General features: G+C 38.3%; 1 protein-coding gene and 1 pseudogene across 1 annotated transcript; both read left to right on the top strand.

Moving 5' to 3' along the window:
* The first annotated feature begins 15,604 nt into the window (after positions 1 to 15,604).
* LOC149155291 (E3 ubiquitin-protein ligase CSU1-like) lies at positions 15,605 to 18,074 on the top strand (annotated as a pseudogene).
* A 2,805-nt stretch (positions 18,075 to 20,879) lies between these two features.
* Positions 20,880 to 21,623, top strand: LOC149155290 (binding partner of ACD11 1-like). The gene is made up of 2 exons (XM_089444383.1): positions 20,880 to 21,056; positions 21,306 to 21,623. Exons 1-2 carry the CDS (start codon positions 20,880 to 20,882, stop codon positions 21,621 to 21,623), a joined length of 495 nt encoding a protein of 164 aa, XP_089300509.1.
* The last annotated feature ends 4,555 nt before the right edge of the window (positions 21,624 to 26,178 follow it).

The following is a 26,178-nucleotide window of genomic DNA, read 5'->3' as shown; positions in this document are numbered from 1 at the left end:
TTTTGGCATTTTTTTGGGTCCTAAAATTCTGGAGCCGTTTTGAGGCACTAAACAATGTTTTTGGGGAAAACCGAGAACAACATTGGTTTAGCCCAAAAGTTGTATTCCTCGGATAGATCTTTCTAACGAGGTATTGTGCATGTCAAATAGAGATTGTATGCGAAAGTTACGACCTCGGGAAGTTGATGTACCAATTTACCCAAACGGGGCCCATAGTTTGGTGCTTCATCTCTTAGGGTTATCTTTTTGGATGTTTAGGGTTTTCCATTGTTTCTCAACAATAAATAGACCTTAGAGCCTCATTATAACATAGTTTAGAGGCATGTAGTCGCCACATCTCTTCTTATAGATATGCTACCATCACCCGAGCTAGTCTTATTTCCATTCCTTTTGTAAACATATTTAAGTATTTGATATTAATGAAATGAAGTCTTATTTATACTACATATTTTGTATTTATGGTTATATCTGTAATTTGTTGCATTCTTGTTTAAATCTGGATCAGTGGTATCAAAGTGGTCTCCTCTTTCTCTGTTTTTCTTTGCATGTCCCCAACGAGGTCGGGATATAAGGAGTTAGGGCTTGAATTGCTCGAACCTTTACAAGACCAGCCTCGCAAATCCTAACAACCTCCCATGGTGGATGAAGAGTAAGAAGAGGGCCAGGAGATCCTTTCAAAATCTTGCCTGAAGAAGCCCTTGCACGAACAAAGGAATGCGATGATGGACAACTTTGCCCAAATCCTTCTATGGCTACCTAAGGGTGATGCATTGACTTCCGGCAGCTACTCTGGAACCACCACACCCGTTAAGGTACATGTTAACTTCAACATTCCCATATTTGAGGGTCAAATTGATGTAGATGTTGTAGATAAATGGTTAAATATGCTAGAAGGATATATTTCCATTCATGATTTTTCCAGGGAAAGCTCACTTTTGCACTTCTCAAAGCATCACCCCATGTCAAGGACTGGTGGGAAACCTACTATGAGTAGAAGGATTAAAGTACGAACTCATTGTTTTCAACCACACCCACTTGGAACTCATTCCAAGATGCCATCAAGGAGTAGTACTACCCTATCAGGAGCTATGACGATAAATACATAAAGTGGACAATGCTGCAACATGGAAGGGGCCAAGATGTGCCAGAGTTTACCAATGTTTTTCATACCCTTCGCACGAAGTTGGGTATCAAGGATTCTGAGAAGCATTTGGTTCTCAAGTACCATAGCTGCCTGCACACATATATCCAGGACGAGGTCGAATTCCGAGACATCTCCTTGCTCAACACGGCATACCGATATGTTGCCAAGAGCGAGCAAAAGTTTAAATAGAAGAAGTGAGACTTTGGATCTACGAATCTGAAGCAAGGGAAAGGTGCCCCCAAACCGTAGAACAAAGGACAAAGCCAAGTCAGGGTGGTGAGGACAACCCACAAAAGCTGCAAGAAAAGAACAATGCCACAAAGCCGAAGAAGGACATGAGAAAGTGCTGTGAGTTCCATAAGAGCTCCACTCACAACACGAATGAGTGTCAGGACAAGTAGTCACTAGTGGTTGAGCTAAAGGATTCGGAATGAGATGCATGTTCCAACTTTGAGTCAGAACCCGACAAGGGGAATGAGAAAGGGAAGTGAATTATCTATTAGGATCCCAATGCCACCATTTACACCATGAAGATCTAGAAGGAGGAACTGAAGGTCCATAGGAGGAGGAGCGCCTCTTCCACTCCCAGATGTGAGTAAAGGGTTATCCGCTACAGTTCATTGTCGACAGCGGGAGCAAAAAGAACCTCATTTCAGCAGAGGTTGTGAAGCGGCTGGGCTTACTGACCACATCACATCCACAACCCTACCCCATCGGGTGGCTTCACCAAGGACAGGAACTTCACGTGAGCCAGCAATGTCGCCTTCCATACAACATCAAATCCTTCACAAATGAGGTATTATGTGACGTTGCTCCCCTTGATGTTTGTTATGTATTATTAGGCCAACCATACTTATGGAAGCGACATGTTGTGTATGAGTCAAGGCCTCATGCTATTATTGTTACTTTGGGAAATAAGTTGTACAAGATACCGGAGGTGGCACTGCCTACCGTCATCTCTTTGGTTACTACAAAACAATATAGTAAGCTCATTTCCAAAACCGAGAAATTTGTTTTCCTGATGATACACCCTGAGGGAAAGAAGAAGATGGTGGCAGTGACCTCCAAATGGGGCCCCTCCGCATGGCAACAACAGATGGACAAGGTCATTGAGGAGTACGAGGACATTTTCACCTACCCCACAGGAGTGCCTCTACATTGTCAAGTCAAGCACTCCATCGATTTGACCCAAGGTGCACCATTGCAAAATGGACCAATCTATCTGCACTTCATTATGGAGAATGATGAAATCAAGAGGCAGATTCAGGAGCTACTATAGAAAGGTCACTTTTGTCAGAGTTCATCACCCTGTGGGAGCCCAATTGTGTTGGTACAGAAGAAGGATGGGACTTGGAGACTCTATATTGACTACGGGGCACTGAACAAGATCATTGTCTAGAATAGGTACCCGATCCCATGATTGAGGACCTTCTAGGCCAACTGAAGGGGGAAAAATATTTCAGCAAGATCAACTTGAAGTCTGGCTATCACCAACTACCAATCAAACCCTACGATGTGTGGAAGACTGCCTTCAAAGCCAAGGAGGGCCTTTTTGAATGGTTCGTTATACCTTTTGGGTTGACGAATGCTCCTACAACCTTCATGAGACTTATGAATGACATCTTGCGACCATTCACCAACTCATTTGTAGTGATATACTTGGATGACATCTTGATCTTCAACCGGAGTTGGGAAGAGTAGCTCCACCACATCCAACAAGTTCTCCAAACATTACGGCAACACAAGCTATGTGCCAATTTGGAGAAATGCACTTTTGGCATGAACTAGGTTTATTTTATGGGATACATTACTAATGAACGAGGGTGCATGTGGATCTAGCTAATATCCAAGTCATTCAGGATTAGCCAACCCAAATCACTTTCATAGAGCTTCGTAGTTTTCTGGGTCTTGCGAATTTCTACTGCAGGTTCGTGTTGGGATTTTGTCATATCACTCGGCCCTTGAGTCAAGTCACCAAGGGAGGAGCGAAAGCAAAATTATTTTGTTATAAATATCAAGAGAAGGCATTCGTAGAATTGAAACATTGCATGTGCTCTTCACTAGTGCTCACCTTACCAGACTTGCAACAATGATTTGAGATCAAGATAGATGCCCCTGACTATGCTATTGGGGCAGTCCTTACTCAACAAGGACATCCAGTGGCATATCATGGTGAGACACTTTCAGACACAGTCCAAATGTATCCCACTTATGACAAAGAGATGTATTCCATTGTGCAGGCCTACCGACAATGGAAGCATTATATTTTGGGGAAGGAAACGGTCATCCTCACAGACCACTGACCCCTGTAGTTCATATAGATGCAAGGGAAGTTACAGAATCATCGCCATCAAAAGTGTTCCACATACCTGCAGCAGTTCCATTTGAATATCAAGTATAAGAAGGGTAGCACCAATAATGTTGCAGACTGCCTTAGGCGACCACCGATCATAGCGTTAACCATTGTGCTCAACTCTTGTGGGCACGAGACTTCTGATTCACCACTTCTCTACAGAAGTGACCCAAAGTTCAGCCACACATACCAGATGCTCTTAGAATGTCAACAAGTTCCAGATTCTCACCACTAGGATGCCCTGCTATGCCACCTGGGACACCTTTGTGTTCCTTCAAGAGAGTGATTCAAGATGATTTGGGAAGTGCACTACAGTCGGGCCGCTCAGCATTTCGGGGTCGAGAAAACAGTGGCAGTACTGCAGAAGTATTTCTACTGGCCGAATCTTTGACAGGATGTCAGGAAGTACATCAGATCCTACACTGTCTGTGCCATTTCCAAACCGACCATCAAGAAGTGAGGCCTTTATACTTCGTTGCCTACCCCTAGTCGACCTTGGGAATCCATCTCCATCGATTACATGTTGGGCCTTCCTTCTACTAAGCATGTAAACAACTGTGTTTTTTTGGTCGTCGATAGATTGTTGAAGATGGCCATTCTGGCGGCTTGTAAGAAGAATATCACAGCAGAAGCCATTGCTAAACTCTTCTTTGAACTAGTGTGGGTAAACTTTGATATCCCATAGTCTATCATCTCAGATCGGGACAACATGTTCCTTAGTACACTTTCATCCAATCTTTGGCCGATGCTGGACACCAAGCTCACTAAGTCCACAACTTTCCATCCTCAAACTGATGGCCAGACAGAGGTTGTCAACAGGATGATCATACACATTCTGCACATGTACAACACAAAGCATCCACACACATGGGATGAGAGTCTTCCCTATATCTAGCACAGCTATAACCAACTCTCTACAGCTCGATTGGCCACAACCCTTTCAAGTGGGCTTGGGATTCCAGCCACTATGTCCCATTGATGTGGCCATACCATTTGTAGCTACTCAGGCAGATTCGGCTCATGTCCAGTCAGAAGCCGATAAGGAAAAAAGATTCATTGAGCACATCCAACATATTTGTCATTAGGTCCATGAAATTCTAGAGAAATCAAAAGCCAAGTACAAGCAGCGACATGATCAACATTTGGTGCCACACAAGTTTCTGGTGGGTGACAAAGTCTGGTTGCATTTCTAGAAGGAACACCTTATCGGAGCCTATCGTAAAATCATACTACTCTGATATGGTCCTTAAAAAATTACCAAGGTTATGGGCGACAATGCATTTGAACTCAGCATTCCCCCATTACTTGGCCTACACCCAGTGTTCAATGTGGACCGCCTTCGACCATACTTCCCACCATTGCTGGATATATCAGACATTGCAGAGCAACTCACATCTACACAGTTAAATCCAAATTGCACGAAGCAATCCACAACTAACTATATCATGGAAATGCAGATAAAGAACACCCAAAAGCAAAGGATCCAACTATATCGAGTTGTCAAAGTAGGCCAACTCCTTCACCAGGGCAAGTGGCTCACCAGGGACCAAGTTCAGCAGAAGTTTCCTCACCTCATGGAGGGACTCAACGCAATGGGGACCATTGCTTCCTAAGGGGGGAGGACTAATCCAGGTGGATATTGGTGGCTACCCACCTATTCCACTTGGACCCCCACCATTGTTTCTTTTAGTTTAATGGTTTCCTTATTTGTAACACAATTTACTATTTTTGGTAGTTTTTCGGGACCTGAACTTCCAAAGCCATTTTGAGGCCCTAAACGACGTCCTTTGGGAAACCTGGAAGCAACATCGCTTGGAGACCTATGCTTCTCATTCGAAAGTTGTAGTTCTCGAATAGATATTTCTAGCAAGGTATTGTGCGCATCAAATGGAGACCGTATGCCAAAGTTACAACCTCATGAAGTTGATGTACTAATTTACCCAAACAGGGCCCATAGTTTGGTGCTTCATCTCCTAGGGTTAAGCTTTTGGATGTTTAGGGTTTTCCATTGTTTCTCAACAATAAATATGCCTTCGAGCCTCATTGTAATAGAGTTCAGAGGCATGTAGCTGCCACATCTCGTCTCAGAGATAAGCTACCATTGCCCAAGCTAGTCTTATTTCCATTCATTTTGTAAGCATATTTCAGTGTTTGATATTAATGAAATGAAGTGTTATTTCTACTGCATCTTTGTATTTATGGTTATATTTGTAATTTGTTGCGTTCCTATTTACATATGTATTAGAAGGAAAGTATAACAAGATGATCTGGTGAAACAATTAGCTTTAGAAACTAAACAAAGAATCAAGCAGCAAGAAAAAAAGGAAAAGAGATGAGGAACTCCAAAATGAGAAGAAATAAGCTATGTGGAAAGAAAGAAGGATTGAACACCTTGAAATTCCATCATATCTGAAGATACCCCTCACTCCTTAGTCTCCATTGGAACCAAGTTAGATTAAAGAAATGGAGAAGGAACAATTTTCAATTTTCCCCATGACCATGGTTGACCCAGTAGTGGTATTGAAAACATTCAATTATGAATACAAGAAGAACAAGGTTAGAAGGAGAGTTTCCAAAAAGGATAAGGTTGGGAGAGATATTTTCATTAAGGAGGTTCTCATTCATGATACAACAACTGATCTAGATATGAATGCAACTGCCAGTATTGGCATGGCCCAAGCAACAGATGATAATGTTTCCAAGCTAAAGAGAAAGGTCTATGATGCTTAGACAGAACTCAGTGTTGCTAGGCAAATAATTACAGAGCTAGAATTCCAGCAAGAAGGTGAACTAGACTCAATTAAAGAGTTCAAAAGGAAATCACTTGAGATCCAAGAGGCACTGAGTATGGTTCAGAAATAATTCTATAGGAGCATTCAAGACATCAAAGATAAAACTGCTAAGTTTGATGATTATATAAAGAGGATGGGGCATGTCAAGGAAGAATTGGAGAATATTCCAAATATGCTAGATGGAATCATTCAATGGAAAATACAATATCCCAATAAGGGGGTAGACATTCCTCATCTCAGTGACTTGGAGAAAATAATATGTTTTTCCAAAGCTTAGAAATGTCTAGATAGGGCTAGAGCCTTAGAGGAAAAGGCTCAGGAAGCTTTCAAATTTTTCTTCAAGTTTGAAGGAGAGGTTGATGCAATCTTAAATAACTTCAAGTTACTGATGGAGCAGTGAATAAAATAAAAGGAGAGAGTGATAGACAGTTGCAAGTAGGAGATCCAAGCATTAAAACTCATCATGTGGGACAATACAATTTATATGAAGATTTGTAGAATACAATGTTGATGAAAATTAAAAGGTAGGTGTGTCTATTTCTAACAAGGTTGCATAGTTATGAGGCTATGGAAGTAAGCGACATACAAGTATTGGGTATATAAGAAGAATGTTGAGTAGTTAATCTAGGACCTGGGTCAATCTAACATTTTTTCCCTTTAATCTCATAATTTTATAAAGATTTTGGCTAGATGAGAAGTTTCCATTTTACTCAAAGCCTAAAATATATTAAATTTTTGGCACTATGTTCCAATGGATTTAAAATTCATAATGTCACAAATCCATTAACATCTACAAACAACCTCATAACATAAATAAGCAAAGAGAGATGGAATCAAAGAAAACCATCATATACATACTTAAGTGTCTTGTCCCAGCTTCTAGTTGCAAGCAAGTTCATTTCTAGAATCTATGAAATTTCCTTAATAGGTGCATCATGCATGGCCACAGTTACTGGCTAAACCCCAGTTAACAGTGGCCACATTTTAGCTTGTTTATCACAACCAGCAGAGAAAACAACAATTCCATGATCCTTCCATGTTGAACAGATAACCTGCATATGAAGCATTACATAATATAAAAACTTAGAAGCACACTCTGAAACTTCATTAATGGTTATTTCCATAAGTAAGCTATAGCCCTGGTTCCTGCAAGCATATTACAACTTCTAAACAAACTTCACAAGAAAAAATAACAAGTACTAGAATTCCAACCACGGTTTGAAGCACCTCACCGATTAGTCATGTGACATTGTTTCTTTTGGCATGCTAGCCCTAGTTTGAAGGACCTTCCAACATCTAAGTTGGTGACCTACATTCAAAAATATAATAGAAGATCAAAAACAAAACACCAATCCAAAATTATTACAATAATGCCATTATCCCCAAAATCTCATCTGAACAATTCCACATTTCAGTAAATGGAGGTAGTTGAGAACAAACTTGATTATCCCAGGATATGGCCACCAAATAGTTAGCTTTTGGACTAAAAGAGAGGATTGAGATACTATCATTTGGGGGCTACACGATCTGCAAAACAAAAAAATTACGAAAGATTTGTTAGGATTGTGAGGACTTTTACCAGTATCGATGGTGCCGAAAGTAGTAGCCATTGAAGAAACTCTATATTAATTAACCTCTCGAATACGAGTAAGCACATCAGAATGCCTAAAGTCGCACTTAAGGTGAGCTAGAATCCCTCAATTATGCCCCGTTTAAAAGGCCTCAGAAATTATCACTGCACAAAATATTTCAAAGCTTGTCTTAGAAAAAATGTTTGATATGTTTAATGACCGAAAGTGCTCAACCCTCAAATCTCCAAGAACTGCAGGCTGCGTTGTTTTTACTATACAAGTCTCCCGAGGCTCGCGTGTTGGCTCTCCCTCCAATTGATAAGCCACCAAAGTTCAAATGGTTAACATACCCACCACCAAAGTTCAAATGTCTAATATACATCCATCTTGCCTCTCAATTGTTTGACATATGTTTTGCCATATTAAAAAAAATCCTCTCGCTTTTTAGAAGTATTTTTTTCCATATTAACAACAACAACAAAAAGTAAAGGTACACAATAATTGTAAAATTTTTATTACTTAAAATAAGGATATATAAAATATAAAAATAAGGGTAAACAATAGTTGTAACATTTTATTACTTAAAATAAGTATATATAAAAAATTGTTGAAGATTTTTAAAGGATATTTTTTTTTCATTGGAAAAATAGTGATTGAGGTTAGTTTATTTTAAGTAGAGCTAATATATGTAATATAGTAGTGATAATTACGCCGTAAGGCGTTTCCCTCTGAAATCAACTCCCCTAATTGCCTTTCTGTCCTAATCCTAACCGTCAGATGCATTGTTAGATGATTCAACAATGGTATGCCATCCAATTTAATTAAAAAACATTAAAAAACTTTTAAAATAAAATTGGTTAATTAAAAATTTAATTAATTATGTTACTTACCAGCCTCTTTCGTCGTGTTTTTCTTTGCCGCAGGAGGATGAGGAGGGTCGTGGAGGGCAGGGAGGGAATACCTTTTTCTTGCTGCAGGATGAGGAGGTCCGCGGATGGGAGTGAGAGTATCCCTTCTTTGCTACAAGATGACAACTCAAGATTGTTGAGGCATGGTTAGGGTAACGACCCACGGGAAGCAGGGAAAACACCGCCATTTCCGCACCTTTTTAGAATGAAATCCAGATCTTGTAAAAATCTCTGCACTCATTCTATCTCCATGGTACATTTGTCCCTTGATTGATCCAACAATGGAGATTATGGTAGTTCAGTAGAGGTAATAACCATCGTCAGGGTTTCTGCTCATTCTTATTGATAAATTGGTTTTGAAAGAGATCCCCTTTCCAGCTAAGGGTTTTTCATTGCTTCTCCAGGGTCTTCCATTTGTAGGTTTACGGGTGAGTTTCCTTTTTTTTTTCTTTTTAAACTTCAAAAAATGTTTCTTCTCTATTTGGGTTCGTGCCTGATCTTCACATTTGAAATTTCCTTCTATTGGGGTTTCCGTCTGATCTTCAGATTTGAAATTTCTTTCGAGTTCATTATTGTGCTGGTTAACTAGATCATGGAGGCCATTGCCATGGCAAGGCATTGCTAACGTTACAATGGCTATTTCCAATCATGGTAAGAAACCCCTCCCACCTAAGGCTGTGGCTTAGTGGTTGAGATGGGAGCCAACATGCAAACTGTTCAGATTCAAATCTTAGTTGCCCTTTGTATGTGAGGGAAGGTGTTTGACCCTCCCAAAATTGTTTTCCCTCAAGAACTGAACACATAAACATGTCCTTAATTAATGTGTGGCAATAATGTGTTCAGTCTTTCTGATTGGGCTAGTGGGTATATACTGTGATTTGTATATGTTGTGATTAGGTGTGTTGTTAAGGCATTTCTTAATATTAAGGTTACTAGTTCAAAACTCATCTTCTCATTTGTCTTAACCCAAAAAAATAAATTCTAATTAAATAAAAAAATTTGCACTTACAGGAATATTACATTCGGCATATGGATGGTTGTACCCTAGACATAGAAGATGAGAAACACAGAGTTGTCAAGTGCTTGGAGGCTGCAATAGAACGCAGGGCATCTGAGGTCAGTGGATTTTTCCTTCCATATTCTAAATCTTTCAAGTTTTATCCAACTAATTGCTCACTGAGATGTTGATCTGAAGATCTGAATCTCTGCTTCTGCTGCTGAATCTAATAACCTCTAGCTCCTGCTGAACAGGGCCTGAGTCTTGAGCTATGTGCAAGCGATAGAGTAGTCCTTCTTTTGGATGTCACTTGCATGTTCCGTGAAAATGGTCTCTCAGTGACAAGATCAGATGTGACAACTAGAGGGGATAAAGTGATCAATGTATTCTATGTCAGGGATGCTTATTCAGGAAATCTTGCCATGAATATCGATATGAAGGTAGTTAAAGCTATGAGGAGAGAAATTGGCCATACCATGTTTCTGCAGGTTAAGAATATGCCAGGTGACATTGCTAACTCTCTCCCAGTCGATTCCGGATTGAAATTCGGATTTTATTTTGTTAGTTTATTCAAGGCCCAGCTTGACCGTCTCTCATAAAATTTTCGTATGATCAAGTTCTGAATCTCAATGGCAGAATGCTTACTACCACTAATGCTTCTACTCCTTGTTTGCTAAACTTGATCCCATGGCCACTTTCGAACCCAGTGTTGCTTCATTCGCTTTGTATCTTATAGTGGTAGGAAAGATTATCAGACGAACTTATGTTTGGAGGTATTTAACCTGTATGTATGAATGACTGACTTGGGATAGAAGGGTGTTTCAGACAAGCTCGCTTGTAATGATATCTTACTGGTTATTATCATGCCATGCCTTGTCTGTTTATTTCTTTAATGGAATGGAAAGCTAAATTCCTCCCTCTTCTTCTCCCTCCAGGAAGAACGTTAGTAAAGTTTTCTTTTTGTATTAGATTAGAATGACATTATTGCATGTGTTTAGTCAATATTCATTCTATACTATTTTCATCAATCAACCATTTTAGAATTTTTAATGGTAAATAATAGAGACTCAACAGTGCAGTTTTTAATGAGTATAGACTAGTATAGATGCATTTCAAATCTAAATCTATCAAATTCCCAAGAAAAAATCAAATCTTTTGAAGTACAATTGTTTTTTGAATCTAAACCTTAACACCAAAAAAAATTTGATCTTCTCAAACATAAATAATAGAAATATACACCATTCAATAACACATATCTCACATATATCAATAGACACACGAAGTGGATATATCTGCCATTACTCTTGAATGTGGCACCTCATCACTGTTTTACTTTATATTAGTCATTCGAGTGCAGAGTAAAGCTATCACAGACACAGCTTGACTGATTTTTTTCAATTCAATTCTAATTTTGGCTTTTAAATTTTAGCTATGGAGCAGAAATTAAGTAGGGTTCTCACGGTGTAAAGTTTTTATTCTATTTATAATTAATTACGCCATTTCAACTGCAGAGTTTTGATGTTAAACCCATCAAGTAGCACTTGACCTTCATTCACAGAAATTAAAAACAATACTTTTGAGAAGCAATTCATTAAACTAAAAACCGAAGTTCAGGGTATGAAAATGCCATGTAAAATCATGTATTGGATACCTTCAATGGGGTCATAGAAGCGTTCGACCAGAGCAACTACAGTACTCTTTCCTGACCCACTTCGACCAACCATAGCCACAGTTTTTCCTGTTGGAATGTTCAATGAGAAACAACTGAGAACAGGTATCTCTGGTCTAGAGGGATATGCAAAAATCACCTGTGTCGCTTCAGACCTCAGGGCGAGCGACTCTTCACTGATCAGAACATTCTTCACTGATGATCTAATGGCTGGAGATTATTTAATCGTCTAACAATCCATTCTGGAGTTGGGTCTGCAACTCCAGGTTGGTGAAAGAGGTGGTCAACTATCAGGCGGACAAAAGCAACGCATTGCAATAGCCAGAGCGATGTTGAAGAACCCGGCCATACTACTTTTGGATGAAGCAACCAGTGCTCTGGACTTTGAATCAGAAAAACTTGTTCAGGAAGCCCTTGACAGGTTCATGATAGGAAGAAGAACAATAGTTGTGGCACATCATCTCTCAACGATTAGGAAGGCTAATCTGGTGACAGTTGTTTAGCAGGGGATCATTTTGGAGATGGGGACTCACGATGACCTTATCTCAAAAGGGGATGACATGGCTTATTCAACATTGATCAGACTCCAAGAAACTACCCATGAGCTTGGTAACAATGCAAGAAAGAACAGTGCCAGGTAAAGTTTTTATCCCACTATGTTAATTCAATAATGGCACATTGTGGTTAACCTATGCAATAGTTTTCTCACAGAAAGTCCATAGAATTGGAATTGTTTTGTTTCTCCCATAAATGCTCTCGCCTTCTTTATAAAATTGTAATTTTTTTTGCAGTCCCATAAATCCTTGGGGCCTTCTCTGTAAAACTGTAATTATAATGCTTATCCTCAGCTTCTTCTTCATAAAATTATACTTGTTTTGTTCGTCCTTAGATTAGTAGTTTGTGAAATTATAATTGTTTTGTTTGTCTATAGATCCTCAGGGTTTTCTTTGAAAAATTATTTAGTTACTGCCAAGTTTTTCTAGTTTTATTACAGTGAAAGATTTTCCACCAAACTGTTTGGATGCCTTCTCATACAATCCTTCATTTTTTTTCTCAAATTATAATGGTTTTGTTCGGTCCAGAGATAAATCTTTTTTCTTAAATTGTAGTTGTTTTGCTCCTCCCATTAACCCTTCTAGTGTTTATTGGTACTTTAGATGTTACTCTGTAGAAGTTTATGGACTTTTACATTTGGTCACATTCTGAATGACCCACTCATTCATCACCAAGATAGAAAGGAAAATTGTTCTGTACCTTCCATAAATTCTCAATATTTATCAGTTTGAATGATCCCAGGAAGAAAGGGGAAATAGAATGAACATAGATTTGTATTCTCGTTTTGATTTTTTGTTTGTTTGCCCATTTCCAGGCCCTCCAGTGCAAGGAATTCTGTGAGCTCGCCCATAATTGGAAGAAATTCTTCTTATGGCTGATCTCCCTATTCCAGAAGGCTTTCAGACTTCTCAACTTTCGATTTCAGCACATCTGTCAATGTTAACTCAACACACAAAATAGAGAAAGTACCCTTCATAGAGCAGGCAGGGTCATTCTGGAGACTAGCCAAAATGTATGCCCCAGAATGGGCCTATGCCCTACTAGGATCCATAGGGTCCATGGTCTGCGGTTCCATAAGCGCACTCTTCGCTTACATCCTGAGTGTCATGCTGAGCATCTATTACAACCCTGATCTGTTATACATAAAAAATGAAATCAAGAAATACTGCTTCGTTCTGATAGGGATATCGTTCGGCGCCCTCGTTTTCAATACGGTGCAACATTCCTTCTGGGAAATTGTTGGCGAGAATCTGACCAAGCGAGTCCGACAGACAATGCTCGAAGGTGAACAAAACGGTTTCCATGAAAAAATTCAGATTGACATGGCATTCTGAATATAGTCACATTCAGATTGACATGGCATTCTGAAATTGAGATAGAAGAGCACAGGATTTTCTTATTTTATCTTCTTCTGAAGATTCAATATATGCATTGAGTGCTACCTTACCAATGGAGAAAAGTAAAATTTAGATATTACATCAAAATTTAGAAAGTTATACTTCTTAGACTGAAAAGTGATTTTCTCAATTAGCCTATAATATTCTGAGGATATTAACATTGTTGTTATTGGACAGTTTGAAGTCCTTGATAAGCAACTGAGATTTTTTGTTCCATTTTGCTGACCAGGCTGTAAAAGTGGTTACACCAATGCTTTCAAAAGGTTACACCCTAGGAAAAGATACTCTAAGCAAAGCCACAGAGTTAGACTAGAAGTATCAAGTGATGGACACTGCTGCAGCAAAGGTGGCAGATTTTGGCAAATTCTTTGGAGAGATATCAAAAGCAGCTTTGATTACAGCTGGGCATGCAGCTTGCAATGCAGGAACAACTCCTGTCAACAGCAGTTATTTTGCAACAGGAGCACTGATGGTTGTTGGGGTTCTTGACAGGGCAGTCAAAGATGCTGCCAATTTTGGTAATAGGAATAATGCAGCAAAGAAGTAGACTTGAAGTATTATGGCACTATCAAGTTAGAACTGTAATGTAGTGGTGTTGGCCTTCAGGTTTATCTGTCTCATAATTAAGTATGCATGTAATGTTGCTTACCCTGCCATAGTCATTCTTGTATCAAATCAATTTTATGGTCTCTGTATATGTGTTTAAATGTCTGATCTTTCTGCAGCCCTTCACATTGAGATACACTATATATCTGTGGGCTTCAACCCCCAAATGCATGCTAGACAGTTGTTGACACCAGCTAACATCAAGAAATTGGAGATGCTTCAGACTACTCAAGTGGTTGGGCAGCTTTTTGATGTTTGTTTTGGATAAATTTAGGAACTTCAAATGTTTTAAGTTCCCAATAGACGTGGGCAATGACTGGATGGAAGTATGACTTAGATCTAACACAGTCATCTAAAACAAATAAACAATGTCTTCGTTCTAGATTTTTATTCATTCCTTCAAAACATTTTTTAATTCTCTCCTGAATTCCCTTTACACCCCCTTCTTTCTCCTCAGACACTTTTATCTGTCTGCACGTCGACAGCAGCAGCTCTTCAACGGCAAATTTGGGTGATAAAATTTCATGAAGAGGGCAACGCATTAGGAGAATTTTCATTTACTTATTTTTACTCTTTTATATTTTTTTATCTATTTTTATATGTGGAGGAACGGAACAATGTTCAAATAAATTTAAGAAATCTGTTTCCTCGAAATAGCATTAATACTGCACTTAGATCTAGACCTTGCTTACCCTGCCATAGTCGTTCTTGTATCAAATCAATTTTATGTTCTCTGTATATGTGTTTAAATGTCTGATCTTTCAATTTTGTTTTGAGGTCTTTGATAAATGAGTACCATTCATGGGTAAACGACAATACTTTTTCCTATTGTATAGTTCCAAGATCAAGATTGGATCATGTAGATTACCTCAAAGGCCATTTTGGTCAAGGATATTGAGAGTAACCTAGAATAAGATTTTACTTGTGAAAAGAAAGGAAAATAATGAAAAACAAATTTCATTTATTTCAACTGTTTTGTAAGAAAAAGTCTTAAATGTAATCTTACTTTACAAACTGTCTGTAAATAACTATTTGCAGAGAAGGAAGATCCTACCCTTTAAATTCTACTTATTCTTATAGTTTTGTAGAATAGAAGTAGCTTAAAAAGGCCACCTACCTTCCCAATAGAGAAAGGAGTAGTCTACCTAGGCAGAGGAATGGCCCAGTTTCCGTCACCGCCCGGAAAATCATCCGGCTCCAGCCGTCGGCAATCCCTCCACCCTCCGCCACCCTCCCCTAGCTCCGCCACCCTCCTTCTTTGCCACCCTCCCCTGGCAATCCTGACATTCCCTGATAGAAAATCTAATCGGTGCTGGAAATCTTGACATCCCCTGACAGATCGGATCCGAGCTGGAATTGCAGTTGTGGAGAGTTATTGCCATTTCCAATTCTAAATGAGGAATTGTGATCTCACGGGCTGCTCACTCACCTTCCTCCTTGACTCGGCACCTCCCGCTCTGCAATTCCTCTGCTCTACAATTCCTCCGCTCTGCAGCTCGCCACCCAGGGACAATTCGGTGACACCTCCGACTCTGTTAACGACTGATTGACACATGCACCATTTATGTCCTGTATCTATCGCCGGCAATCGTAAATCCCTGAGTTAGCGAAGATGCCGCAGAGGCATTCAAAGAACAACAATGACTTGGCGTTCTTTACATATGATGAGAAGAGAAAGCTTGGGTATGGTACTCAAAAGGAAAGGCTCAGCAAGGACTCCATTAAGCCCTTTGATGCCTGTTCTTTGTGCCTGAAGCCATTGATAGACCCCCTCTGCTGTCAAAAGGGCCTCCTCTTCTGCAAAGAATGCATTCTAGAATGCCTGTTAGCGCAAAAGAAAGACATCAAGAGGTTAGATTTGTTATCCTGAATAAACCCAGTTTTTAGTTTTGAATTTTTTGGAGTATTGGGTATTGTTTTCCCTTGATTTGGGCAAATAGGTTCCTGCTACCAGTGTCTTATAGGATGCTGTAAGGGTTTTCTCTTTGGGTGTTACTGGTCCTCTGTCGGGAATTGTTCCTGTATTAGGGTTTTTCATGGAATCCTCCAATTGGTTTGTGGGCATTGTTTGTCCCATTTTTTATGTTTTGTTTCGGGTATTGGATTCTTGTTATTAGGTTTCTTGGGGAACTATGCAAGATCGAGAAAGATCAGAGAGAACATATAATTTTTAGATGCACTGCCCATAAGAACATGCACTGTAAATTAAATATAAGTAATGTCTCTTCTTTTCCACAACTACTGGCAAGTGAATATATAGGTTGGTTAGGGAAACTATAGGACACCAATACAGAACAAGTAAAAACTAAAGTCAAATGATGAGGCACGATAAACCTTCCTTTTTGTAATTAAAGACTCTTTTGACTTGATAGGCATTAACCTCCTTACAAGATCCGCATTAAAATCAGGTTGTTTTTAAGCTGTGAAGTTGTGACCGATGGCATCCGTTTTATCAAATTCACCTAGGACTTCCATCTGACATTTATCCACCAATGTTGTAGCATCAACTCAACCCACAGCCTGAAACTATTTGGTCAACTGTATTGAGGGTCAAGGCTACCAGATTTTAACCGTGTCATCATCACTGCAAGTGCTTCAACTTGTTTCCAGACTGCAGCCTATTGGACCAGTTACTAGACCTTCTTTGCCTGGGTAGATGATCTCCCTCCACCTGCTAGAATAAAGCTCTTATGTCTGTCCAGGGTCTATGTTATTTTCTTTGAAGGAATCATATGGTTACATTTTGTATGAATGGCACTGCCTTTTGATTTGTTGGGAATTTCAGATCTGCATTAGATGGCCAATAGGATTATAATATTATTCCATTTATTTCTTGATGGCTCTTGTTAATCTGGATTCAATGGAATTGGACATTTGTATGGCTTAGTTATCATAGTACCAAGGTAGATTACAATTGACATTAGTCTGCTTTGATGGCTCTTGTTAATCTGGATTCAATGGAATTGGACATTTGTATGGCTCAGTTATCATAGTACCGAGGTTGATCACAATTGACATTAATCTGCTTTGAGCTTTGGATGCCACTGTGCATATTTTGACTATGGGGTCATATTATTCGTTGCATATAGTTTAAGCTAGAAGTTTGGATACTACATGGTAGAAACGAGTGTTGTTGGGATTGTATCCCTATTCATTATCAGTAGAATGACTAGTTTAGGTTGTCGGCACTTCAATGTTGAGAGTACAAAATATCTGATATATTTAGGTTTTTAATTTAAATTTTTTATGAGTGGGTATTGTAAGTTGCTGGTGTTATCGGTGTATGATTTGACAGGAAACTTGCAAGCTATGAAGCACATCAAAAACAGGAGGAGGAGGAAGAAGAGAAGTTGTTGTTAAAGAGGCAACAAGGAACTTGATGCATTTGATCAGCAAAACAATGGTGTTGTACCTCAATATAATGACAAAAATCACATTCGAGACAAAAATAGTTTTCATGGGGCCAATAGTGTTAAAGTGACTTCATTTGAAGCGGAGGCTCTTCGGACAATGAAAGCATTTTGGCTGCCATCAGCAACTCTCGAGGCTCAAGCAAAAGTTGAGGCACCTTCACTTGATACAATCTGCCCAGAGGGTAAAGAGAAACTGAAGTTGAAGTCTCTTTTTCCAGTTATTTTTACCAAGGATCCACATGATAAAAAATCTGAGGTTTTGGGGGCTAGTTCTATTTGCCCTAGTTGCAAAGATACACTAGCAAACAGGCATACACTAATGGCAATCAGCACTTGTGGCCATGTTTATTGCAAAAAGTGTGCAGAGAAATTTGTTAAATTAGATGGGGTTTGTTTTGTCTGCAATAGAAGCTGCAAAGAAAAGCATTTGATCACCCAGGAAAAAGGAGGTACTGGATTTTCTGGTCACGGGGACCACTTGGAGGCAACCGATTTTAAACATGTTGGAAGTTGTTCTGGCATGGGACTTATGAGGCCAACAGTTAAAACATGAACATCAAACTCATGTTGAACTACTATGTACAAATATGATTAAGCAGTCCTGGAATTTTAGTTTGTTGGATTTCATAAATTTGACCAAATAAAGCTTGATTTGCTTTTGTGTTCTAATTTTGAGGCTCTTATGCATCTGGAGTTTTAGGATGACGGTGCATCTCTTTTCAGGCATGTGATCGAAAAATCATGCAGGCATTTACTTTTTGCTACATATCATCCTAAGCTTTCTTTAAGAGGGTTTGGAGGATTTAATTCTGTTTTGTTCTGATATATATATTAATCAGCCTTTTTCAGTTACCATGGTTCTAGGAATATGATAAGCATGGTATTAGTATATATGTGGCATTTGTATGAGAATATGGTTGCCTCTGTGTCTGAATCTGTTGGATAGTATGTATGCTGTAATAATATCTTGGGTGCAGTTCATGGAATCAGATATTCTTGACTAGGGAACGAAATATGCTAAAACATCAGTTTTCAAGAGATCAGTCCTAGTGCTGTATGTATCATTTAATTGCAATACAAAATATCCGATTTTTTATGCCATTGATCTTTGATTGGACTTAATATGTAGTTTTCTCTTTTTAAGTATCTTAGCTTTTCTTCTTGGGGGCTACTGGTATCCATGGGTGACCAACAATGAATTTGATAAAATAATTTATGTGCACAATTTTGTAATGCTCACTTATTGAACTCGGCCCCAATCTCAATCATATCTCTCGCATGCTTTTCTGTTGCTCAAGTCAATTCAGCAAAAATCTTACCAAGAATGGACACTATGTTACTTTATGTAGATTTGATTTTGTTGTATTTTCGTTATTGGTCATTATGAAGGAAAAAGGAAATGTTCTATTATGCTTTATAGAGAAAACTCGAAGTCTTCGAGGCTAGAGATGGAAAAATCCCTGGTAATATTGGCATGATATACATTAATCTTTATAACATATTTAACAAATTGAAAAGACTGATTTCTGGAGTTGCAGACATGTTATCAAGTTCAATGAAATCCATTCTTAACAGCGTAAATTTTATATATCAAGACTTTGTATGTAGTAGTCCATGGAATAAAGCTAATTTCCAGCACTCAAGTTCAATGAAATCCATTCTTAACAGCGTAAATTTTATATATAAGGACTTCACCCCCTTCTTTGATGCCTAAATCTGAAAGTTGAATGTTTCAATGGAAAAGGAAACATCAAAGAAAATAAAATATGAATGCACACCACGTAAAATACAACTCCCAAGAAGTAGCTTCTCCCAAAATATAGTATTTTTGTATTTTCCTTCTATTGTATTCATCTTAGAATCCACATCACCCAATTGTGCTACAATTAGACCATAAAGTGTCCAACAAATGGAGTTGAACCAATAAAACCATTTCCACTGTACAAGAATTTTCCACCAAAGAACACAATGAACCCATAGAAGAGATTCCAAGAGGAGTATAGAATTTTCCACCAAAGAACACAATGAACCCATAGAAGAGATTCCAAGAGGAATAAAAGGTCGATGAAATGATTGAAGCAATGTGGTAACCTGGAGTAATAACAACTGACATCATCCCAAAGTAAGTGAAGTAGAGGAAAGTGAAAAATATGAAGAAGAGGAACCATAAAATTTTGGCAAATGTCCACTCAAGAGAAATCATGGAGCAAACTCAAACTAATTTGCATTAGTAAAAATGAGTAACAACTTACCACATCCAAGGCTTAACTCAATTCTTTTCAATGTGAATCATGTTTATTACTATACTTTTGGAGGTGTGCCTCAAATCCTTCTTTATGCATGTTGAAATGGGGTATCAATGTCTTCTGCATGAGCCTCGATGAATATGTGCTGAATATATAAAGAAAAGAAAGCATTTTGTGTTGTTGCTAAATTCTTGTTGCATTTGCTTTATGAAACAGCCTGATTGTAATGCGGATCTTGTAAGGAGGTTAATGCCTATCAAGTCAAAAGGGTCTTTAATTACAAAAAGGAAGGTTTATCGCTCCTCATCATTTGACTTTAGTTTTTACTTGTTCTGTATTGGTGTCCTATAGTTTCCCTAACCAACCTATATATTCACTTGCCAGTAGTTGTGGAAAAGAAGAGACATTACTTATATTTAATTTACAGTGCATGTTTTTATGGGCAGCGCATCTAAAAATTATATGTTCTCTCCGATATTTCTCGATCTTGCATAGTTCCCCAAGAAACCTAATAACAGGAATCCATTACCTGAAACAAAACATAAAAAATGGGACAGAAAATGCCCACAAACCCAATTGGAGGATTCCATGAAAAACCCTAATACAGGAACAATTCCCGACAGAGGACCAGTAACACCCAAAGAGAAAACCCTTATAGCATCCTATAAGACACTGGTAGCAGGAACCTATTTGCCCAAATCAAGGGAAAACAATACCCAATACTCCAAAAAATTCAAAACTAAAAACTGGGTTTATTCAGGATAACGAATCTTACCTCTTGATGTCTTTCTTTTGCACTAACAGGCATTCTAGAATGCATTCTTTGCAAAACAAGTGGACCTTCTGACAGCAGAGGGGGTCTATCAATGGCTTTAGGCAGAGAGAGCAGACATCAAAGGGCTTACTGGAGTCCTTGTCGAGCCTTTCCTTTTGAGTACCATACCCAAACCTTCTCTTCTCGTCGTATGTAAAGAATGCCAAGTCATTGTTGTTCTTTGAATGCCTCTGCGGCATCTTCGCTAACTTAGGGATTTACGATTTCCGGTGACAGATACAGGACATAAACGGTGCATGTCTCAGTCAGTCGTTAACAGAGTCGGAGGTGTCACCGAATTGTCCCTGGGTGGCAAGCTGTAGAGCAGAGGAATAGCAGAGCGGGAGGCGCCAAGGCGAGGAGGAAGGTGAGTGAGCAGCCTGCGGAATCACAATTCCTCATTTCGAATTGGAAATGGCAATAACTCTCCACAGCTGTAATTCCAACTCAGATCCGATCTGTCAGGGGATGTCAGGATTTCCACCTCCGATCGGATTTGTTGTCAGGGAATGTCAGGATTGCCAAGGGAGGGTGGCAGAGAAGGAGGGTGGCGGAGCTAGGCGATGGTGGCCGAGGGCGGACGGATTACCGGTGGCCAGAGCCTGATGATTTTCTGGGTGGTGAAAAAAGCTGAGCCATTCCTCTGCCTAGGTAGACTACTCCATGGAGAAAAGTAAAATTTAGATATTACATCAAAATTTAGAAAGTCATACTTTTTAGACTGAAAAATGATTTTCTCAATTAGCCTATGATATTCTGAGGATATTAACATTGTTGTTATTGGACAGTTTGAAGCCCTTGATAAGCAATTGAGTTTTTTTGTTCCATTTTGCTGACCAGGCAGTAAAAGTGGTTACAACAATGCTTTCAAAAGGTTATACCCTAGGAAAAGATACTTTAAGCAAAGCCAAAGAGTTAGACGAGAAGTATCAAGTGATGGACACTGCTGCAGCAAAGGTGGCAGATTTTGGCAAATTCTTCGGAAAGATATCAAAAGCAGCTTTGATTATAGCTGGGCATGTAGCTTGCAACGCAGGAACAACACCTGTCAACAACAGTTATTTTGCAACAGGAGCACTGATGGTTGCTGGGGTTCTTGACAGGGCAACCAAAGCTGCTGCTAATTTTGGTAATAGGAATAATGCAGCAAAGAAGTAGACTTGAAGTATTATGGCACTATCAAGTTAGAACTGTAATGTAGTGGTGTTGGCCTTCAGGTTTATCTGTCTTATAATTAAGTATGCATGTAATGTTGCTTACCCTGCCATAGTCGTTCTTGTATCAAATCAATTTTATGGTCTCTGTATATGTGTTTAAATGTCTGATCTTTCTACAGCCCTTCACATTGAGATACACTATATATCTGTGGGCTTCAACCCCCAAATGCATGCTAGACAGCTGTTGACATCAGCTAACATCAAGAAATTGGAGATGCTTTAGACCACTCAAGCAGTTGGGCAGCGTTTTGATGTTTGTTTTGGATAAATTCAGGAACTTCAAACGTTTTAAGTTCCCAATAGACGTGGGTAATGACTGGATGGAAGTATGACTTAGATCTAACACAGTCATCTAAAACAAATAAACGTCGTCTTCGTTCTAGATTTTTATTCATTCCTTCAAAATATTTGTTAATTCTATCTTGAATTCCCTTTACACCCCCTTCTTTTTCCTCAGACACTTTTATCTGTCTAAATTTCGATAGTAGCAGCGCTTCAACGACAAATTTGGGTGATACTGTAAGCCACACAAATTGGTCAAAACTGTCTCGGACCTTTTGGTTGTTGAATACCTCTTGCACCAGAAGGGTTTTGCCCTGTCCTCCCATACCCACAATAGCAATCACTCTGAATCCATTTTCCAATATCCACCGACTGACCTTTTCAGTATCTTCCTTTAATCCCACCGCTTGAAATTGAGATAGAAGAGCACAGGATTTTCTTCTTTTATCTTCTTCTGAAGATTCAATATATGCATTGAGTGCTACCTTACCAATGGAGAAAAGTAAAATTTAGATATTACATCAAAATTTAGAAAGTCATACTTCTTAGACTGAAAAATGATTTTCTCAATTAGCCTATGATAAATTTGGGTGATACTGTAAGCCACACAAATTGGTCGAAACTGTCTCGACCTTTTGGTTGTTGAATACCTCTTGCACCAAAAGGGTTTTGCCCTGTCGTCCCATACCCACAATAGCAATCACTCTGAATCCATTTTCCAATATCCATCGACTGACCTTTTCAGTATCTTCCTTTAATCCCACCACTTGAAATTGAGATAGAAGAGCACAGGATTTTCTTCTTTTATCTTCTTCTGAAGATTCAATATATGCATTGAGTGCTTGAACACCAATAGTAGCATTGAGGGAGGTCAGATATTTGAGATATTTAGCACCCGTGTGTATCTTTGTGATTCTTTCCTTTAGTTTCCTAATGTTCCTGCCCATTCGATAGCGGAAAATTATGTTGATGAAAATAAGCTTGCCCTGCTCGCATTCCTCCACTATGTCAACAACATTAGTGAGAAAATCCTCAAGTCCGTTAAGCCAATTGGTCACTGAACTAGAATTGGAAGTTCTGGTGGCTCTCGCATCCATCAATAGGCATTTAATGGAATTAACCTCATCACAAATGAATTCAAAATCTTCTCCCCTAACCGCCTGACCAGCGCAAATTTGATCCTCCATAATAGTTTTGGCTTCGCTTCTGGTTTCGGCTTCTGGTGTTGGAAATACCATTTTATCCTTTAACGTTTATTATTTTTGTTTTATTATTATTGCTTGAATTTCTTCTTAATAAGTGGTTGTGTTTCTTTTGGTTTTAGTGAAAGTATGGGCTCCAATGTTGGCTCTCTTATTATGGAGTTTAATTCATCTTTGAGAAATTTTCAATTATTAAATTAGGTTAGTCAATTGCTTAAAATATTAAATTTATTTCAAAAAAAAATTGTTACTTTATAGGTTAGACACTGGCTTGAAATATTAAACTTATTCCAAAATGTTTTTGTTACTTTATAGATAAGGCGTAGATTGCTTGGCTCTATGAAAATAATGAAGGAAAATACATGTTAATCTGTTACTTGTGCTCTTTGACTAAAAAATACACGGTGATAGAAAAATGCATATTATGCTAATTGAGGAATGTTTTTTGCTTGTCGAACTTATAGTATTGAATTTAACACACTAACACTTTACAACAATGAACTAACAATATTCATGATGAAAATAGCAATATGGAAGATTTATCTGCATAATGAAAAAGGCAATATGGGAGATTCCAATCACGTTCCAAGGCATTTTTTAAAATGTGGATGTGACAAAAGGTTGTTGTGGAATGTGTTGTTTGTATATGGGAAATTTCTTGATCATTGTGTATAATCCTAATGTTGATAGATATGTCTACTAAGTGGTTCCAATTAATGGGGCATTGATTTGAGCATTCAATATATTTGTATTCTTTATCAAAGTATTCTTTTGTTGTATTTGTGTTCTTCAATTTATGCCTTACGACGTTTCCTTTGCAGCATATGGTGCAAATGCTAGTATATTTTTAAGTTCATGGCTAAGCAAGACAATAAGACCTTACTGTTTGCATGACAATGGACTTTTAATTTGGTGTATGAGATCTCATTGTTTTGAGGACAAGGGATCTGTGTCTGCATAGTGATTTGACTACTAAAGTCTACAAAGGTGTACATATTGTACCCCCATTTAGATTTGAACCTATGACCTCTTATGAGGAATCACATGTTCTTAACCATTATAAAGATATTAAAAAGTTGGCAATTTGCTCCAATATACAAATATCACGATGCATGACCATCCAAAGGTAGAAGATTCTTCTAAAAAACAAATGCACAGATAGTCCGGAGGTTTGAAGGGGATTTTATTATGCAAAAACATAAATGGAAACATAGAAAAGATATTGCAAAGAGTACAGTGATACAACAAAATACAAATTTTATTAATGAATGAAATAGAAAAAAATACTATAAATTTCAAAGTGATACAAACTAATTGGAATGGTGGTATCTTATATATGAAGAGAGATGTGTCAACTACTCTTAATAAAAAGAAAACATTTCAAGAATCCAAAACTACCCTTGAACATAAAGTATGATTCTGTAAGATGCAAAAACCTTAACCCTAATAAATGATGTGCCAAAAAGAATGTGAGACCCAAAGAGGCTAATTGATATATCAACTTCCTGATGCTACCATGTTTGCATGCAAACTCCATTTAGGACACTAACTAGACCATTACAATCCATACTATGTACCTTTAGCCTATGAAAAATGCCAAAAATGCAAGGGAAATTCCCAAAAGGGCAGGGAAATTTTGAAACCAAAACATTATACTATAACTACCATGATGTGGAATAATGTTGAAGCAATGGAACAAGTGGGTGGTCACTAGTGTTATCGGCAAATCAGTTTCCCCCCTTAGTAATAAGTGGTCCATTTTCTGTCAAGTTCCTCCGTTAAGTGGGAAAGCTTTTTTTGGATATGAATCCTAATGAGATACGTGTGCCAAAGTAGGAACACGAGGTGCCTATGAGAGGTGGAAAATATGGTTGAAGTAGCTCCACATTAAATATAAGGCTCAAGCCAAAGAAAAGGGAATATTTGATTTAGAAGCATCTTCACCCATAACCTTTGTGTTGGTGTAAGGCCTATATCATTATGGAGAGCCAAGGGGGGGACTTCCAATGGGATTGTTGGTGCCCATTTTTGTCACCACTTATTTACTCTGTTCACTCACATTTTTACTATTTTTACCTATATTATACCTCTTTCACCTACTGTGCTATATCATTTACTTCTAAAACCCTGCGATCACATGACTAGAGGTAAAACCATTTAACTTAACATTGTTTCAGTGTTGTTGGTTGAATTTAGACAGATTATAGAATCATTCTTGTTAGGACATTCCTAACTATAAATTTTTGGGCTCATAGCTACAAAGACTATTGATAGGTGAATGGTAGGCTAAATACCAAGTTGGAGTATGAGGTGGTGGATGCTTCATCATCTAAGTGCCACTATTATTTTGTGCTTAAAACTTCATTTCCAAACCTGTACTCAAGCTGGCATTCAATAAGTGGAAACCCCTTTTGATGGAAGTGTAAGAAGTTTATGATATCTCCTGGCATCTCATACATCGATATTTCGGTGGCCAAGGGTAGAAGTAGTTTATCAAGCCAAACGTAGATGATTCAAGTTCTATCTTATGAAGACATCATGAAGTCTGAGATTAGCCATTAGTTAACAAGTTTCTACGATAAGGAATAGTTGGTTAACTCTTGTATTCATTGGCTGTCCTTTTAAAAGGCTCGATGAGGTTGAAATTAGGACTGTTATGATTAAGTGGTGATGGCGATGTAATTCTTTGATATTATTTATTTTGCAAACTTATGTATTGGAGATCCTAGACTATGTATCACTACATCTAAGCTTTGCTTTAGTTCAGTATCAGCCTTATTCTAATGTAAGTAATGGTGTTTGTATTTAAATTACATTTTAATGAGTTAGTTTTGCTTGCTCTAGGCCTGGCAAGGGCCCACCACATCTAGAACCAATCTTGATAGTTAGATTAGATTTAGGAATTGTTTACTGTGTGATCTTACATAGCATAGTGAGTGATCATTTAAATTCCACATGATTTAACCGATTTCGTGCTTAATATTTCATTTTGATTATGTAACTAAGGTTTTT

Source organism: Pinus tabuliformis, chromosome 9 (genome assembly GCF_031772625.1).
Source record: "Pinus tabuliformis cultivar Carrire ecotype Pingquan chromosome 9, CPIR1, whole genome shotgun sequence".
NCBI lineage: Eukaryota > Viridiplantae > Streptophyta > Pinopsida > Pinales > Pinaceae > Pinus > Pinus tabuliformis.
The sequence above is the reverse complement of the archived record's forward strand: the minus strand, read 5'-3'. Positions and strand labels throughout refer to the sequence as shown.